The sequence below is a fragment of the Xiphophorus maculatus genome, chromosome 6, assembly GCF_002775205.1.
Source record: "Xiphophorus maculatus strain JP 163 A chromosome 6, X_maculatus-5.0-male, whole genome shotgun sequence".
NCBI classification, from domain to species: domain Eukaryota; kingdom Metazoa; phylum Chordata; class Actinopteri; order Cyprinodontiformes; family Poeciliidae; genus Xiphophorus; species Xiphophorus maculatus.
Window position 1 is genome coordinate 22,249,921 of NC_036448.1, and position 20,381 is coordinate 22,270,301.

The following is a 20,381-nucleotide window of genomic DNA, read 5'->3' on the forward strand; positions in this document are numbered from 1 at the left end:
CACATTTTCCACTTGTTTTATTATTCTACACCACCACAGAGTCTGTGAGATATATCCTGAAAGTGTGGCACATTTACTCTGTCAGCAGTCGATCGTTCTGCCTCTGATGTGGAGGCAGGTTTAGAAGTAGTTTGCCACCCTGCGAACAGACTGGATAGTGGGATTCTCTGCTTGCCACTCCTTATGGCTGCAGAAGTTTCCTCTTTCCACGACGTACATGCGGCCACGATAGTTTGGCTCCTCATACAAGACCCAGCTGTTTGGAGAATAAAAACAAAAAAAACAAATATGTACAAGATGAAGCAGAAATTCACTAGATGTATGGAGTGTGATTATTTTCCCCTCCAATTTTATAAAGTATGTGCCACTGAATTACAGAAAGCCAGTTTCTTTATATTTTAAAGTGAGTACATTTACTAGTTACTAACACGCTAAGTTGGAAAACTATTACCAAAACAACCAATTTGTGAAGAAATAGAAATGAAGATACTAGCCTGTTCTGTAATACAAAGAAAATTAGCAATAGATTCTTTAAAATTTGTTCTCTCAGAGGCAGAATAGTGAATTGGATTTTAAGAGTATTGTAAACAAGTACTCAGACTACAAAGGGTTCTGAGGAAGTGCAGTTATTTGTTTTCACTGGATGCTAGCACAAGATGCAGTGTATGATGACAGAAGTGAGTAGGTTCATAAATGTTTTGGAAAAGATAAATGAATGTAAGACAGCATTAATGCCACATTTAGGCTATCTAATAAAAAAGTAAAATGCTACACAGCTTGGTGACACGGCAACGCTCCAGGCCCAATCCTATTCTATGAGAAATTAATGTAGCAGTAAATACAATTATTCCATTATCTATAGAGTCCATAAAATACAAGACAGGGAATGATGAAAAGGCTGGGATTTTATGCAACGTACAATATTGAATTACAATTGGAGGAGTTCTTAGGGCTTTTAATAATTTTTTAATGTAATTTTTCCCTTCCAATTAGTGAGACAACTAATTAATCTCTTTAGATGATATGGAAGTTGAAGCTTTTAAGCACTGGCCAACAAATTAATGTTCCTCTGATTTAAAAATGCTTTTTGCTTGTAAGTACATGAAGAGGAAGGGTTTAAATGGTCAAGAACAAAGAACCAAAGGGAACAGGAGGAGATAGAGTTTCATGATATCGCACAGTATTGTAAAGTAGTAAAATATGTATTCACATAATACATGCATAATATTTTTAAGTTTTCATTATAAAGTCCTATTAATTTGTTTCCATAAATGTTGTTCAGTCTGAATATATTCTCTTGAGTAATAATGAAAAGAATACAAAAGAATAGTTTTTATTAATGCCTGAAGATGAATGAAAACCTATCAGAGCAAAGCACAATGCAAAAGCCAAGGAAGAAAGGGTTAAAGATACATACGCTCCATCTCCATAAACCTTCATGGAGTTGACACAGTTCTTGGTCAGACCTCGCGCTTGCAGAAACGGACAGTCATCACACAGCTCCACACACTGGCCGGCAAAGTTGTCTCCCTCGAACATCTCCAATCTGTAGTGCTCTCCGTGCTGGGGAGGTAAACAGAAGCAGAAGTGCATCCTGGCTGAGTCATTTTACAGCAAGGTTATACTTTGTCTTTCTGTAAATGACCGAGCCTGTTTCGTGACAGATGCTGCATTATGTGTGCACCTATAGATGTGTGGAGGAAGATATGAGAAAGTCTGTTTCTGAAGAGCTGGAGTCCTCTGGAGCTCCTTCCATAAATACCATTTCTTTAGCACCTTAGTGTGTAAGGTTCTGCTATTTAATTAGGCTAAGACTTTTCTGTCAAACAAATGATGCTGCATTTATGCCAGTCTATTTTACCAGCTGAATATTTCTCTGCCCCAGGGGTCTCCTTCAAACACACACATAAACTCACCATCTTGATTGGTCGGCATGAGCCCATGTGATCATTATGAGCATTCCAGCGCTGGAATTCAGGGTACTCTCCATGCTCCAGAATGTACTGCTGGCCCTTGAAGTCAGGATGGTCGAAACAGACGAAGGCACCGCTTTCCACACGGACAGAGTTGACCCTGTTCATAAAACCTCGGTCCTGAAAGTTGTCGCAGTCGCTGCTGAGTTCCAGCTTCCTGCCGGTGAAGCATTTGCCCTCGTAGAGCACAATCTGTTTTCACCATTTAATAAGGAAAGTAAATTTTTTTGCAAAAATGTTACTTTTCCATCTCACATGATTGGAATGTCTTGATATATGTATGTTTGACTGTGCAAATCAACAAGAGTAGTAACATTTTTTGGGAAAAAGGCTCCTTCTACTGGTACTCACCTTTCCTGAGTACTGAGACATTTTCCACTGTTAAAGTCCTCCAAACTATTCACACAATTCAAGAGGGGAAGTTTTTGGACGCTGAGATATATACGGCGGACAGAGAGAGTGCCGGCATCGCGAGGCAGACACAACAAAAGCACAACAATGGAGGGGTTTAGACATTTTGCCAAATGGACAGTTTCCCTTACATGTGTCATTGCTGATATTGGAGTTTGCCCCCAGAGGAGGGCAAAACAATGGACTGGGTGAGATTCTGCTTTGATTGGGCTTTGGGAGTGATGCTGGACTTTGCCGGGGGTTGCAGTGTAACATTTGGGACACGTCCAAATGAGGGGGCATGGAATGGAAAACAACCCGGAGGACCAGAGGTTAGAGGGCAGGAACAACTCTAACAATAAACCATCCTCTGACAAGCAGCACCAATGAGGCTCCCAAGGCAGTTTCAAACTATTTATTCAGCAACCTGAATGTCTCTGTTGAAACCAGATAGCCCAGCTGCTATTTTCTCGGAATCCCTCTGTGTTGATGTTTCTCGTCCACTGATCCACAGAGATTTCTGGATAAATTTAGACCTTGACCTGTGAAAACCTAGGATGCAACCTCATAGTCACAACATCAAACACTATACCAGGGTTAAGGTAAGGGATACTGGGCATAGAGATGATAATTTGAGTTAGTAGCAGGGCAGGTTAAGCGGCTCTGTATTGCTTTGCTCACCTGTATCTGTCTAGTGGCTGGGTCTGTTGTGGTTTGTGGTTTTCTGTGTTTTTTGTGAGTGTTTAAGGGCCACATGTGTGTGTTTTCTGTCTGTGTTACTTCAGGGGGTTCTCTGGCCTTTGTCTTGTGATCTGACTTGAGTCCACTGTGTCCAAGCGGCTGCTGTGGGTGGGGTGGTGACCAGAGAGGGTGCAGGCAATTGTAGTCAAAGTGTTGGTGGGCGCTTGGATGGGTTGCTTATTAGACTTCTGCGGAGAATAAGTTGTCCAGGTTTTGGGTGGAACTACTTCACAGGTATTTGGGTGTCTTGACAGTCCTTAGTCTGTTGGTTGTAATGGGACCTATTATGCAAAATTCTCATTTAGCATTTTTTTGTACTGAAATACTTTCAAAAAACACCCAGCCATTTTTTAGCAATAATGTAATGTTTTTTCGTGTCTGGAAACAAGCGTTTTATTTCAAAAACCTTCTGAATGTAACGTCACATTGGCATACATTGTCCCTCATCTAGCAATCCCAGCTAAGCCCAGTCCCATTGCCTGGTAACCCCAGCGGAATGCCGCTCATCACCTAGAAACCCAAGATGATCTCCAGGATGTTTGGTCAGCTGGTTTTACCGCTGTATGCAATACAATGGCTGCTGCACAAGACAAGTGTTTTGTTGTTGACTTCTATCCATCCATTTTTTGTACACCCTTGTCCCTAATAGGGCCGGGAGGGATGCTGGTGCCTATCTCCAGCGAACGTTTCGGGGGAGAGGAGGGGTACACCCTGGACAGATCGCCAGTCTTGTTGTTGACTTACCATCCTTAAACCACTTCCTGCATTCTTGTTGATTGTGCAGGACTTCTGATTTTCAAAGGAACAGTTGTCCTCCCAAAAAAGAAAATTTCCCCCCAGTAAGCCAGGAATGAAAGTTTGACAAAGAAAAACAATAATTCTTGTTGCAACATTGACCCTAAAGCACACAAAGCAGCTTTTTAAAATCTACTTTCTGAAAACTCTTCAGTGGAAATCGATTCTTGTTTCACACAGACAGCTGATCTTATTGTTTACAATTTAAAAGATTTACAAATCATATACTATATTAAATTACTGGTAAAAACAGTTAAATTTATTAAACACAAACAGATAACTTGTTTTTTCTACCAGGTTCATGAGGAAAGATTATCAGTCTGGGAATTTTTCTGGGAGGAGAAGCACAGAGCGACTGGCACATGTGGAGGTACAAAGGAGGTCTGAGTTAAATGATTGAGCTGAATAAGGTCATAGGAATGTCTCTTTCCAGGTTTCTACATTCGAGTCCAGAGTTGCGTTGGAGGGCAGGCAGGGAGAGGTGATTATTACAGGATGACCTGAGGCTAGGCTTTGAAGCAGAAGTCTGTGGAGAAAACCAGGAATCCAGGTAGGTACTGAAAGTTTGCCTCGGAGTTTCCCAAAAGAGTACTGAGCATCCGCAGAGGAAGCTCAAAGTGAAACTAAGGAGCACAAATCTAAACCACAGAACAGAGACACAAGGAGCATGCCATTGGAAGGTACAAATACACAAATGTCATACACACCTGCCAAATCCTCTCATAATGCCAATCTGATGAGGAAAGAGAGCTCAGGTGTAATGGCTTCCCATTAGCTTGGCCATGCCCACTTTAGGAGAGTGGGAAGCAGCAGAAACAGCAGGGGAAAGAAGAAAAACATTGATGCCTCAGTCATGAATAGCCTGGACAAGATCTGTGCTTATTGATAGTATTTTTAGTTAATTGGTACATATTTATACTACTAAATTTTTTTTTAAATGCTTGTATTTGAGTGTGGCTTCTAGAACTCATTAATCTATACTGACCGAAAAAAGAAGGGCAATCTTCAGATTTAACAGAATATTGATTTACATCTTATTCTATAAAACTGATCCCATATACTTTGGATATAGACCAATCTTCTAATTGCTTCTGTCAGAGTAGTTCTAAGCAATTTATCTTCACATCTGAGGTTTTGTTGATTGTGCTGAAAATGTTTAAACTCTTTGGAGTTGGCTCCAGTGATAATTAAATAAAACCCACAGGATTTTTTTTTAATTATCATTACTACTAATGCCTACATTTACATTTATAAACCTGACATGTAAATTTTACTTCTCTTGGGGACCCCTGCCTGTTTGACCAGCTAATTATTTTGCTCGTATCTTGGCTATGCAATATTTGCTATCACTTTCCTTTGTTTTATTTCAATTTTATCAGCAGCAAATTAAAAACAAAAAAAAATTTAAATACTCTAATTGGACTTGGGCAGACTCTTTTGTATTTACCAAGTACAGCAAAGTTTGGCATTTACTAAAGGAGTAGCTTAAGCCAATGAGCATAAGATTTATATGACATTTTCCCTTAGATGCACCCAATGCAGATATATTTCATCAGCCAAAATGTTATAAAAGCACCTCAGATAAAAATGGACCATATTAAAGAATGAAAAAGTGAGCTGTAACATGAATCACAGAAGGAAGCAAAGTCCCAGGGGTTTTCAGGAATCTCAATAGAAATGCATGTGCAAACTAATTTAGAATGCAGAGATACATTATTGTCAGTCGCATGTTTCATGGATAAACTAAGTATAACTACATGCAAGTGAATAACATCACTTCCCTAATTATGCATTATGATTTTTTTTTTTTTTTTAATCCAGGGATTTTGAAGTCCAACTTTTAAATATTATATGACGTTTGTTTTAAAGGTGAAGGTGAACCAGCTCTACTGTGTCTGCCATAATCAACCCAAAGCAAATACACAGTGCCTTTGGCTTTAGTCACATCCAGCCTACTTAAACTTTATTTGAGTCTAAGATGAATGCAGACATTGTTATCTGCGACAACGTCATCCTGAAGTAGGAGTCTACTGCTCTTGCATAATGCACTGGGAAAACCCTGGACACAGTGTACCAGGGTGAGTGAGGAGCTGAGCACACTGACTTAACAGAGATATTATACCTAATGGGGCGTAACCATGACAGTACTGGAGTTTGGAGAAGTATAAAAAGAGGAAAGGTCACTGTGCGCACCTCAGTCGTTGACAGAAACTGAAGCAGACAAGTCAGTGAGGTATGTACATGGATTTGAATAAATGCAACAATTTTAATCTAAATTTTAAAGGAAGAACACATCAGTTTAACTTTTAATTTTGTAAAACAGAAATCAACTCACCTCTGACAAGAATAGACTGAATTCATTTAGTTGTTTTTTTTTGTTTGTTTGTTTGTTTGTTTTTTTGCTATGAAAACTGTAGATTTTTAAACACTGTTCATGTTATGTGTTGTTTGTCTGGAACAGACTGCAGAGCAGAGCAGGAAAATGAAGTTGTTGATTCTGGCGTTAGCCCTCATCCTGCTGTTTACAGCTGGTGAGTCTGTCACTGATTGTCCACTGGACAAATACAACCTCTGCTGCATCAGTATGGAGACGTACCTTTCTGCATTCAATTACGACATCAACATACACCACCTTGCACAAGTATTCACACTGCTTGAACTTTGCCACATTTTATTCTGCCTTGTAGTACATAATCGTCAAACAAAAGAAAATGATAGAAGGTTTTCTCTTTTTTTAGCTGAAAAGTGTGGCATGAGTCTGACCAGGTGTTCTGTTCAGATGAGATAAATATGAAGCTCTTAAATCTGCAGCAGAATCCTAACATTCAACGCCATACTCATTGTAACACATGGTGGTGGCAGTGCCATGCTGTGGGGTTGCCTACCTGCATGGGACAGGGAAGCTAGTCAGAATTGATGAGAAGATGGACGGAGCTAAAAACAAACCAAACCTGAAGGAAAACTTGTTACAACGAAACAAAAGATTACTGGGGCTAAAGTGGAGTGGTTTAGCTTGTGTTAGAATGGCCCAGTCAAAGTCTAATAAAAAAATCCATTTCAGAATCTGTTTCAAGACTGTAAAATTGATATTTATACCAATCTGACTAAGCTTGAGCTATTTTACCTAATAGGTAAGAATGTTAGTCTCTGGATGTGAAAATGGGGTAGAGAGATACTCTACAAGATTCTACATAGTGTTGTATAACACCACACTTTTCAGATTTTACTGGGAATAATGGTCCATCACATGAAATCCCAAAAATATACAGCAACGTCTGTTTTAAAGGTGACAAAATGTGAGGAGTTTCACTGGGTTTGAAAACTTGTGCAAGAGACGGAAAATATGTTTCTATTTTTCTTACCTCACATTGGTGGCATAAAACATCACCATCGATATGTAATTAGACATGTTTTAAAAATCCCTATAAAAAACAAAAAAGACTGAAATCTTTGCTTCTGTTTTCAGGCGGAGCTCTGGACTGCCATCGCTGCGTCCCAAGTCGGGCCGGAGGAACCTGTCAGACCTCCGTTGAGACTTGTAAACCAAATAAGAATGCTTGTATTGCTGCCAGATTCCTCCGACAACCATGTGAGTTTCTCAAAGTCAAAACCACTAGAAAGAAACTCGTATAGCTTCAACAGGGCCCAGAAAGAAATAAAATATTTGATCTTTAAATATGTGTACAGAAGTGCAAAGAAGCAGGGACTTTAGGTTAAATACTTGAAAATATCAAATGTAACCTGTTAAACAGCAGCATGTTCTAATTACACTAAAACCAAATCTTTCTTTTTGTTTCTTTCCATAGTTGGCCATTTTCAGAGGTGCATTGCCTACTCGGACTGCAAAATGCTTGAGGCGAACGCCTACATAGATGTAAAGTGCTGCACCGAAGACATGTGCAATACCTCTAAAATTTGAAATTAAAAAAAAGTGTCCAGCTGAGCATCAAGGCCGTAACCGTGAATGGGTCCCAAGGCAGACTGCAGCTTCTGTGAGCATTTGGTAAAGACATACTCCGTCACTGAGGAATAAAAGAGTAAAAAAGGAGAAAAATGTGTACTTCTCTTTATTATTATTTCATTTTTATTTGAACAAGTTGATGAGGCTTTGTTTTTGTATCAAAAGAACATGCTTGTTTTTTACACTTCCCACCAGAAAATTCTGTACATTCATAATCGATTTTAAGTCTAAAGCAATTTTGAGCTTTAAATGATTTGAACAAATTTGTCTTTTGTGGCTATAGTTGTTGTTGTTTGCAGGAACCACTGCTAACAGCAAAAAATTTAGTAAATTTTAAACATAAACAGTTTTTTTAAGTTTGAATTGTCTTTGGCATTTGTCTGATGATGAATATTCAGTATCTAATATTTACACACTCCAATGTAATAATATTTGCATTGATGCCACACCCTGTAATTGATTACATGTGGACATCCACCACATGTTAACTCTTTTTTTTTTTAGAGAGAGAGCTTATTTAAACAAGTTGATTTCTAGAAAGGGCCTCCAAACAATGGAAAGATTTATAGACTGTGCTTAAACATTGCAAAAGCAAACAGTTTTAATTATTTCCACCAATTACGTTAAGAAGACTGGTCAAACATTCGGTCAGACTTATACCAGAAGCATATTGATGACTCCAAAAACGTTTTGATTCTCTGCAACCTGCAAAGAGACATATCTAACCATTAGTGAGGCCGTATTTACATTTTAAAACTACAGGTAATTCATTGTGTGTGGATTTACTGCAGTACATATATTAAAAAATGCAACTCTTGTTTTTCTTTTTTTTTTAATAATTCAAGGTCTATGTTGCATAATTATCCCACTGCCAAAACAGAACAGTTGGAACGAACCATTGAATAATGGGTGAGTGTAAACTTCTGAATGCAACTGTAAATATGTTGGATCAAAAATCTAATTTTAGATTTAGATTGCTGTATTTTAATAACACTTCTCTAAAAAAAATAAAAAAATATTGCAGGATTTACTTGGACAAGAAACAAACTTAGTTTTAATGATTCATATTAATATGATTGTGTCATCCCTTCTCTCTTTCATATGTGCAGATAAGTGAAACATAAGCAAAAAAAAAACCTTAATGTTCAGCAAAATCTAATTTTCTAACATAGATCCATCTGAATAAACCACGGACCATCCTGCTTACATAACCACTTTTTGCTTTAATGATTACAATCAAAAACATTTGTACAACATTTTCAACATTAGAAAATGAATGCAGATTTTCTTATTATTATTTTAATTTCGTCTGACAGTAACCAATGGGAAACTAACTGAGGGACATGGATACTGCGAGGTGATGAAGTAGAAAAGGTGTATATCAGAGAGCCCACACAGCTGGTAATATATCAGAATAAAGATTTGTTAATCTTAATCTTTTCATATGCGCAGCAAACACCACAATTCTTTTATCTTGTCATTTAAACAGGGCTGCAGTCTTATATGGAAGCTGTGCAGGGGAAAAGCTAAGATGCATCAAGCTTACTGTTTCTGTTCCTACTACAAATATTTGTTCTGATACATCCATACCAACTGTTTCAGGTTTTGCATCAGTGCTGAGCACAGATATGGAAAGGTGGCCTGAGGGAGATTTAAGACAAGAGAATAACCACCCATCCATGTTTTTTAATCACACACACAAAGAAAACCGAGGATGACAGAGGGGGCATGGGGAATACTGATAATGACAGTGGAATCAGAGCCATAAATAGACACTTTTGGGTATTTAGGACCCTGGTTGAGGAAGGGGCGTAGACTCAGCTGAGGTGGAGGGGAACTGGCGGCTAGCCTTCAAGTAACGGGATTTCCCAGTGCAGTGTCCTGTGTGTTGATTGGGCGGCTCTACATCATGGAGCAGGGGTTTTTTACAGGCTGCACTCCATCCATCTTCTCTGCCTCCAAGATCATCCTGCGGAAAACCTCCACGGCCGTCTGAGGGAGCGACAGAGAGAGCAACAAGCACATATGGAACAACGTCAAATGCTACACTTAGCACACATTGAACTTTCTACCCTCTGTGGAGTCTGTGACTTTTATTTACAACACTCGTTGGTTATTTTTGAAACTATGACCTACTGCGTCTGACTGCATTTGAAGCAGATTCATTGACTACCTGAAGATATTGGTGTAGTGAGAAAATCTAAGTACTTCAACACACAGCGGGTCACAAACGTTTTTAGTCTTTCTGATCTTTTGGGGCATGCAAAGCAGACATTTTGCCATATCAGATTTATTTCTATAGTATCTTAATTTTACTGTAAGTATACAGTGTGAGTACGTAGTGGATATGTAATAATCTAAATGTATTTTCTAAAACATTATTTGTTTTGGTGTTCCATTTGTTCCATAAACTTAAAAAAAAAAAAAACAACAACATTGCTCTCCTGAAATATTCGACTTATCTTTTTCAATTGTTACTTTTCAAATTGTCTATTCTTTATTATATTAATGGTGTGGTTTTATGTTGCTGGATGTTTCCTTTTTCTGCTGCAATCTCAAAAGCCATTTTGTCTCTATTTATTTTTATTACTCGACTTTCATATCATCGATATTTTATTTTTAGGGTTCTTGAAACATTTGTCTTTATGGAGATAGATGTCTCCAATTTTATATAATAATGTAACTTGTACAAAAAACAGCCTTTCGTTTGTTGCTTTGTTCTACTTTGGACTTGAAAGAGGCTGTTATTTCTCTTATAAATAAGGGAAGCTGTGAATAGTATGAGGTATGGCTTTGTGCAGTTGTGCCTGAGTGACTTTTCGTCCACTCGAAGGCAGGAAACACAATGCAGACATGACAAGTGCGAAGCCGTAGGGCCTCCGAACACAGACTGTGTAGGCGTCTTCAAGCACACCTGCTGTTTTAGTTCATGTAGGCGGAGCGGCGTAAAGTGCCTCTGAGCTGGATGAAGTGGAATTTAAATCAGACGGTGGCGTTCACTTAATTCACTGTAAGCCAGTCATATTGCAGCAGGGTCATCGTTCTGAAACAGCTGACAAATGACTACGAGCGGCACGACTAATGGGAGGGAGGCTTCTCATCAAGAAATCAGGTGTAGAGCAGAAACACTGCACAACAAAAGCATTCTTCAGTCGCATAACAGAGACGGATGGAAGAGGTTTGATGAAACACTTTGGTCCAACATCCACCAAATCATAACAAGTATGATGTGTGTGGTACCAACTTGTTTTGAACTGGAGCAGTTCAGTTAGATGTGAAGTAACAAATACAAACACAGTAGATAGAGTTTTAGCACAGCAGTGAGTAAAGGTTGATAATTACAATTATATTCAATAAATTAAAATATCGTTTCATTTGTCAGATTAAAAGTATCTTTTGAAAATAATCTTTTAGCAGGTACTAAACATACTTTTCACTAACCTGTGTTTAAAAATAGTTTTACTATTGTTCTGTGTAAGGTTTTGTTTTTTATTAATTTAGGTTTCTGTATTCTCTTGAGTCTGCTGTTGTCCCAGCTACCCCTTGTTTGTCCCCAGCTGCCCCTTGCTTCCCCTGATTACCTTCCTTGTGTATTTAATCACACCTGTGTCTGTGTTTTCTTGTCTATACTGTCGTTTTGTCGTGTCAGCCTGTGTCTCCCAATGCCTGTTTTTTTTTTAGTTATTCCAGTTGCTACCAGTTCTGAGCTTTTAGTCTTCTGCTCACCTTTGTATTTTTGTTTTTTTTGTATTTTGTATGTCATCATTAAAATCATCATCATTATTGCAGTGAACCTGGGTCCTCCACTTCCATCCTCGCCATTCTACAACCACACTTCATGACAGTCTGATGTCATATTATAATTTTAAATGTCATGATTTCATTAGCTGTAAGTGGAAATCATCATACTTAACAGAAATAAAGGAATTCAAACATCCATCTGTGTGTAATGTAGGGATAAAGTTTCTAAAACAAATGGACTTTTCAATAATATTCCAATTTATTGAATGTGTCTGTATACTTCTTTGTATTTAAGACATTTTCCTGCAACTCTAACCTTTATGTCAAATGTTTTGTGGTTTACCCCTTCACTCTCATTTTTTCTGCTGTGTTAAAATCAAATGTCAGTTATACATGACACAAATTGACGTAATTGAATAAAAGTTAGCAATGATTTGTTATATATTATTCTTTAAGGTTTTTGTTTTTTCATTTAAAAAAAATGGTACTAAATTATAATTTTACAAAAAAAAAGTGACATGATGTTTTGCGGTTCAAACTCTTGCTTGGCAAAAAATTATGGGTTTCATTGAACTAATTGTGATTAAGAGAGGAAGTTGAACAAACACTTGTAAAAAAAAATCACATGGAAGCTCAGGAACTTTTATCAACAAACATGAACATTTTCTACCTGGTTCTCCTTGGCTGAGGACTCCATGAAGGCTGCATTCCAGGATTCAGCTAATGCTTTTCCCTCTTCACAGCTGATCACTCTGATGTGGAAAACAAACAGATGCAAAAAGGAAAATGGAAAGATTAAAAAATCCATTTGCAGCAGCTCAGAAGTCAGCAGATGTAAATGAGTGATGTGTACACGAACAGCAAAATATGCAACCTTGGAAATGTAGTTAAAAAAATGAATTCTCATTTAGGAAATGATCATTCTCATTTGTGTTTCAGGTCACATTTACTGAAAACAAATTATTAAAATTACAAGAAATACCTTCTGACCTGTGAAAAAATGTTTCCCTTTAAAAAAAAGTTTATTTTTTTAATCACAATTAATGTTATAGGTCATCAACCTAATTTTAATATCTGACGAAGATAACCTGAGTAAATACATGCACTGTTTTTAAATTGTGATTTTACTTGTTAAGGATTTAAAGCTATCCTAGCCAACTTGAACCTTTGAGGAAATCTAATTGTTAAGCCATAAATGAATTGAATAACAAAACCTTCTGGACAGCTCAGGTCAATGATTTTCGGAATACCCTGACATAATTACTGTCTGGCCTGTAGAATCAAGAAATAGTTTAAAATAGAACCTGTCTGACAACATGAAGTAGGCTAAGCTATCTCAGAAAGCATCTCATTATGCCTTGGTCTAAAATAAAAATCAAGAGCAGATGAAAATAACAAAGTCATTTATTGGTCTGGAGTTTTTGGGACACCAATAAACCAAAGTGAGATCCATTATCCACAAATAGAGAAAACATGGAACATGGTGATGAACGTTCCTGGGATTGACCGGCAAATCAAAGAATTTCATTGTGGAATATTTCCAAAAACACATCAACACCTTCTCCAGGAGGTCACAACAGAAACCAGAACACCATCTAAAGCCCTGCAGATTTCACTTGCTTCAACTGAGACCGACCAGTGTTTGTGATTCCCCGATCACAGAGACTGAGGAACAATGGCCTCCATCCTCAAGTATCAAGGCAAAAACCACTGCTGACCAAAGAGAACAGAAAGCCTGTCGCACATTTGTCGAAAATAAAAAAAAGTCTTGCTTATCTCCAAAACCTTTGGGGAAATATTCTGTGGACTGGTGTAATTGTCATAATACCAACAGTCAAACATGATGGAAGTAGTTTTATTCCTTCAAAACTTTGTCCATTTCAAATTGATGGAATCAGGAATTCAGTTTTCTAGCAGAAAATTTTGAAGAGAAAAGCTGCCAGTTTCTGACCTGAAGCTCAAGTTCGCTTGGTTAATGATCCAAAACACACCATCAAGTTCACCTCTGATATGTTTAAGAACAAATCAAACCAAAATGAAAGTTTTGGAATAGTTGAGACAATTTGGCTTCACATTAAACAATCCTTTCATGCTCAATAACCTTAAAACAGTTCAACAAAACAAGGTGATCCAGCTTGTTCTTCTATTTTTTTTCTTAATAAATAAAATACTTTGAAAACTTTTTTTTGTGTTTACTTGATTATCTTTGTCTGATGTTCGGATTTTCTATGATATGCTTTTTCAGAAGAGTATGAGCAATCTCCAGAAAACCTAACAATGTAACGATGGGACATACCGTTCCATATGTAGGTCGTTCTTGTTTCCGACAAGCATAATTGGAACTCTGCATTAAAAGAAAATCAGAAAACCACAACATCATTTGTGTATGAAACATTTAAAATGTCTCAGAAGAGCAAAGCCATAAAGAAATAAAAAGGGGGTACTCACTGAACCTTCCCCACCATGTCCAACAGCTTTTCATGGATAACTTGAACAACTTCAAAGCTGGAAGAAAAAAAATGAAGAGAACAGTTAGAAAGTTCACACAGTCCATCCGGGATGCCGGGGATGAACATTTACCTTTTATTAGACGTAACAGAATAGACCAGGATGTAACCGTTGATATCTATGGAGTATGTCTGAGGAAAGATGGAGTATTCATCCTGGAAATGATTCATCCAGCAGAGAAATTAGTTAACTGGTTTATAACAGAAATATGATACCACCAGTGTCAGGCTTATAATGGAGTCCTACCTGCCCTGCTGTGTCAACAAGCTGAAGGTGGTACTCCTGTCCATTTATTGTGATCATTTTAGTAAATGCTGCAATAACAAAACGAAAACATTTAGAAACTGCACATTTAAACGCATTTTGTGCCACAAAGATAGCTGTTCGTATAAAACACACAACATCTTTCAAATATAATGTTTATCTCTGTTCTGCACACTTAAAGCCAGAGTTGTAAATCCAGTTTGATACCGTGGAATTAGTTCAGCGGTGCACTGCCAATATGTGTCTGGAGACGAGTTTGGTTATCCATCACGGCGGAGAGGCGGTGCACATCCTGCAGCATCTCACTAATAATGCTGACACCGCTTCATGTTAAGCATCCAGGGGATTATTTATAGACACGGAACCGAGCACACAGCCAACGCAGGGCGCTGGATGTGAGCAAAAGTGTGAGGGAAAAACAGGAAAGCAGCCTGCAGGTAAAGTTTTGACCCGGACCTCTCAGGAGTCTGGGATTATTTGTGTTGATGAACTGTTGTGTTTGTCCCACAAACAAACAAACAAAAAAAAAAGAAGTACAGCCTTAGAGCAATGTTCACTTTTGCAACCGTGAGAAGTTCAGACACAAACCAGTCAGAAATAACAGATTAATCTGCTCTATCGCGCGCCTCTCTCCTTTCTCTCTCTCCATCTGAGATCAGTTGGTGTCGTGTTTCAACACATTATTGAAGAGGGAACATTGCACCCTGGTGGGTGAATCTTGTGATTCACTGTCATCCAATAACGTCTCGCTAAAATCGTAAAGGAATTACCAGACATCATACCAGAGCTAAAATCAAACTACAGGAACCTCAGAATCCATCATATGAATATGTTGCTCTGCCAGGATAGTTTTCACATGTACAAATAAATGTCCATTGTGCTCTCCATTTGTGTTCACTCCAAAATGTGAAAACACTTCTTTTTTTTTTTTTAAACACTTTAAACGACTAAATTTTGTAGTATTTTTGCTAAGTAATGAGAAATAAAAGTAGAGTGAGAGATTCTTGCAGACTACAATAGACACATTTTTAGTCTGTTTCTGAACATTGTTTTTTTTTTAGAGTTTTATTAACTATGCTGATTATTATATTGTATTTTTTAAATAGCAAAAGTTATTTTACAGCTACCTTTAATTTTTTTGTCCCATGCCAAAAAGACACAGTGACCTGATATGCAGACTAAGTGCGACGTCACAACACTGATAAGGCATAATCTAAATTATCAAAAATGGTTCTGCATTCTTCAGAATGTCCCTTATTAGTAGTTACTGCACCAAATTGACATTGTGAGCAGTCAGCTCTTCATCACAGTTAAAATCCCAAAGAGAGCTCTTAGTGATTCCCCGAATCGTCCAATCTAGTTCATGCTGTACAGCAAAGCCTGTGCAAAACTGGCTTGTCCAAAAGTTAAAAAATAGAAAAAGTAGATTGGTTAAGCCTTGCTGCTAAAACCTATACCGAAATATTGTACACCAAACAGTAAAGCTCCACTATTTGGTTTAAGCCCCAAACACAACAAAGGTCTATGTCTTTTTTATATAAATATCTCAGAGTGTTGACTATAAATATAACTTTTGCTGTTAAATTTACAATCTGTCAGCAGGAATGTGCCAGTAAACTATAGTGAGAAGCTTTAACTTCTGGAAGGAAACGCAAAATATTTGACCTAAATCACACTCTATATAGGCTTCTAACTTTGAAGAAAGTTGCAAAAATATCTCATTGTTGTGGTATTTAGCAAATATAAGTAATTTCGGTAATGTTAACTCACCCTAAATAGAAACGTTTTAACTTAATGTGTTATCACACAACGATTAAAGAGAATATGTGTCTGTTTATGCAGTGTATTTAAAGTTCTTCAGCAGGATAACTTCAGGTTTCTCTCTGGGTTTTTGAGTGGTTCCCTGAAGTGTCTTAACATAACAGCAATATTAGATATGAATGCACCATCTCTTGACTAATCAATTCACTTGAAATAAAAAAAGAAAAGACAAAGACTTTGATGTATGAACAGTGAGAGTCTCTTTTCCACCCTGTCTCACTGAGAGTTAAATTATTCCGCTTGACTTTCACCAGGAAGAGTCTTCATGAGCAGATGGAGAAGTTAATGCTACTAGAAACAGAAATGTATTTTTCTATCGCTGGGTTTAGTGGAACTGTAAAAAACATGCACAGAATAAATTAATTTCTGTCATAAAATGAATTGAGTGACATCAATCATATTTCAAACACTAACATATTTCAAAACTTTTATTTACTTTACTGTTTTCTATTAACTGTCAGTTACCATCTCATAGTTCTATCTCAGGATAGAAAACAAACCTAAATATTAGCAACAACGCCTCTGAATTTAGTTTAGAATTTAGCATTTAAAGACTTAAGAATAAAAAAATTACATATCAGAATAATAAATGGACAAAACGCTAATAAAATACACATTTAGCAAACATGATTATGTGCCGGATTCTTTCACTTTTCATGTTAAGATTCCAAACATCAACAGACTCAAAATTGGTCAAGGAAAACAATATAGAAAAACAAATTCTCTTACATTTATTTAATATATCGACACTTATCGAGACCAGGAAAATACAAAACCCAAATTTTAGACTATTCCACTCCACACAGGGAATCCTAAATCTGGGTGATTTGCAGTATTAAATATTGTAAGACAGCCATTTAGAAGGATGCAAATGTGTTAAAATCCTTTATATTGTAATATTTTTTTTTATGGTTTCTAAAAGTTATTAAAATATTTGTTTAAAATTACATTTAAAAACAATGCATCCTTTTCCTTCCTAATTTATGTTCATCTATCACATAAAGATCCCAGAAAATATTTCAGTTAGTATAAGTACTTTATGCATCGCTGTCCTTCCTTATTAATCAATAAAGTTGAAACTAAAGAAATCAGACTCATATTGCCATAAACAGACAGTATGACATTAAAATGAACCGTTTTCACTATTTCTTAAATGGATTTCAGGAACATTGCATTTGTTAGTCATTTCAAACAGTAAAGGAACATAATCATTAACAGAAGGTGGACACAATTTTGTGTATGAATTGCTTACTAAGACCTAAAGCATTAGAAAAGCATTTTTAAAATAGTTTTTTATAGGGCAGCCATTTTGGGTTAGAAGAATTCCTAAATTTCCCAATTTGAATTCCAACTTTCTGGGACCTTCCTGTCTATTATCTACCTTGGAAGTTTAAAACAAAACTGAATTAAAATAGAATGCAAGATTAAATACCATCCTTAAACCAAACTTATGGCCCTAGTGGAAAATACCTCTGTTTTCTTCTCTTTTTATGTCTTTATGAAAAAAAGTGTGTTCTTTGTTGCCCTTCATGCCCAAACCCAGCGCAGACAATTGTGGCCAAGACCATAGAGAGCGATAGAACGATGGAAATTAAACAGATGAGAAATACAAATGTGGGATGCTTGAAACCTATAATCTTATTCACATGTTTTCCTCTTATCATGCAGCTCTGCTTTGAATAAAAATAAACAAGATATCACACATACAGGCTTTTATAGTTGACAAACATGACACCTAGGTTGCTAACTACATAAGACTTATGAGAATCTGAGAATTAGAATCGATATCACATAAGATCCATACTCACTGTTTTCTATTGTTGGGTCATAGGAGTCCACAAACTGGCCTTCCACAAACTGAATTGTCAAGGAAGACTTTCCTGAAAAATAGAAATTATCATCACATATTTTTTTCTTCCACTAAATTTTCCATTATTGTTCTTGAATACAGCACTAAAACAGCGTCTTTAGCAATAAGCTTTTACGGGTTACCGCTCTTCTGAAGATCTTCCCCATGACACTGTATGATACAAAATAACAGATTTGTGTTGAAAGTTCTTCTTTATTCCTCTTACATAACATTTAAATAATCTAATAAACCAAATGTTTGCTTTTGATTAACCAAAGCAGTTATTCTGTGTGAGATGAACTTAATCGAGTTAACTAAACTGTTCCTTTCCACTGTCACCACATGCTTGCTCATGATAAGACATCACTGCAGAGTCAGTGGAATCAGCGGGGCTTCATAACTTTGCACCAACGCTCATTAAAAATGGAAGAATTTCACTGCATTGTGTTACAAATAGGACAAAATCAAATTGTGTGCAATTAAATTAGTCTCTAAATCTGACAAAACCGTTCTGCATTCATTTGATTATACACATTTTTACATACCAGGATAGGAATTGGACCTATTTGTCTGGTCAAGTGCCTTGAGATCTGCTGTGAATCGCTATAAACGTATTGAATTAAACTGAAACCTTATGCAACCACTCGAAACTCGGCCTTTCTGTCGTTTCTGCAGACATGCTGCTCTCTAATCGCGTTATCTCCGTGTGCCATCTTGCCGTCCTCAGCATCCTCCCAGCGCATACAAATTGCGCTTCTTCAGTTTCGGATGCGATACATTAATCCATGCAGTGATGCGTCACATCCACAGGACCGCCAGGCCTCTACGGAGCGCGGCACTGACTAACATGGCTCCGGGGTGAGGGTCACTGATGGATACCTAACCAGATGATCCGTTTGTGTAAAAAAAAAAATATATATATATATCCGCCTTGAACCGCACATTTGCGGCCTATACTGAAAATAAACACAAGCCCACGTTTCACCTGGTGGCGCTCATTCGCCCGTTCAGAGATGTTGCGTGACGGATCTTTCTCCGCCTGTAATTTAAGTCTATTATAGGAGGCGTAAACCGCCCTCATAATGGACTTATACTGAGTCGAGAGGCCGCACAGATCTGCTCTAAGCGTCCCATCCTATGTTACTTTTTCTGAGTCATCCCTCCCAGTTAGAGGCGCCGGCCGGGAACTCACCTACGGATCTGTACCCGAGGATGGCGATTTTTCGTGACTTTGGCTGCGGCATGTTTCGTTCCCGGTTATAACATCCAGTCCTCGGGCTGTACCGCAACCTCCAGCGGGAATGGCATCCAACTAGATTCAAGGAGAGCTCAGATCCGACATGCAGCGTCCAGATGCCGGCGGGACACCCTCTTTTTTTCGATGTATTCTGTATTTGATTTTATTTTTTTTTAAAAATGCGATTTCACGTCATGTATAAAAAAGCATGGAGTATCGTCTGATCTACAAAAGCTGCGTCACTCCGCTTTGCAATTTAATGAATAAATAATTACTGCTCGTGTCTGATTGGCCGAAAGAAGAGCAGAGGCAGGCCTAAATGCGCCTACTGGCTTTTTGATTGGATGCCACAGCTTTTCGTCAAATAGTTCTGCATTGTGATTGGTTGTGACCCTCTCCATGACGTGCTAGATGGTCAACAGCAATGTCATTCATATCTTTAGGGTCAGGGAGCACAAATTCCGGCTCTAACAAGGATTCATTCTTTAATCTGTGGCAGTAAAGCAAGATGAATATTTTTAAAATATAAAATAAGATTATTAGGCATCCCACAGACCACAAATGAACCCCTATTTATGACGCAGTCACAGAGTTTAATGTATTTTGTTGGGATTGTACAGTGTGTGACAAACATAAGCTAGTGCATAATTACAAAGGGGAATTAAAACGATACAGGATATTTTGCTATTTTACAAAGAAGAATCCTAAAATGGTAGTACACTTTGTGTTCACCGCTGTATGAATTTCCGTCAGTATTCTGAGGCATAAAGGCATCATTTATAGTTTTCCCTCTCAAAAATATTATTTTAGCTAAATGTAAGGATTGTAATCAAGTTTATTTGTAAAGCAAATTTCAGCAATAAGGCAGTTCAAAGTGTTTTACACCAAAAAACATAAAAAGTAAGGAACATGAAACAAATGCCATTATCAAAATCATCAACCACATCAGATTTATTTTAAGGGTGTACAGAAAATGGATGGATGGATGGATGGATGGATGGATGGATGGATGGATGGATGGATGGATGGATGGATGGATGGATGGATGGATGGATGGTATTATGATATAATACAACTGAGTTGCAACAAGCAACGTGTAAG

General features: G+C 37.4%; 3 protein-coding genes across 3 annotated transcripts; 1 reads left to right on the top strand and 2 right to left on the bottom strand.

The window, feature by feature from the left end:
- Positions 1-2,404, bottom strand: LOC102223294 (gamma-crystallin N-A-like). Its single transcript, XM_005801960.2, has 4 exons — positions 2,325-2,404; positions 1,917-2,165; positions 1,418-1,563; positions 1-256 (listed from the first exon to the last, which is right to left on the bottom strand). Exons 1-4 carry the CDS (start codon positions 2,343-2,345, stop codon positions 121-123), a joined length of 552 nt encoding a protein of 183 aa, XP_005802017.1. The 5' UTR covers positions 2,346-2,404; the 3' UTR covers positions 1-120.
- A 3,558-nt stretch (positions 2,405-5,962) lies between these two features.
- LOC106699710 (CD59 glycoprotein-like) lies at positions 5,963-7,953 on the top strand. Its single transcript, XM_014469838.2, has 4 exons — positions 5,963-6,132; positions 6,361-6,430; positions 7,366-7,488; positions 7,706-7,953. The coding sequence occupies exons 2-4, from the start codon at positions 6,382-6,384 to the stop codon at positions 7,816-7,818; spliced, it is 285 nt and encodes a 94-aa protein (XP_014325324.1). The 5' UTR covers positions 5,963-6,132; positions 6,361-6,381; the 3' UTR covers positions 7,819-7,953.
- A 1,110-nt stretch (positions 7,954-9,063) lies between these two features.
- On the bottom strand, positions 9,064-19,528 carry rheb (Ras homolog, mTORC1 binding). The gene is made up of 8 exons (XM_005801961.3): positions 19,236-19,528; positions 18,003-18,074; positions 14,356-14,423; positions 14,182-14,264; positions 14,050-14,106; positions 13,898-13,945; positions 12,272-12,353; positions 9,064-9,852 (listed from the first exon to the last, which is right to left on the bottom strand). Exons 1-8 carry the CDS (start codon positions 19,285-19,287, stop codon positions 9,763-9,765), a joined length of 552 nt encoding a protein of 183 aa, XP_005802018.1. The 5' UTR covers positions 19,288-19,528; the 3' UTR covers positions 9,064-9,762.
- Between the last annotated feature and the right edge of the window lie 853 nt (positions 19,529-20,381).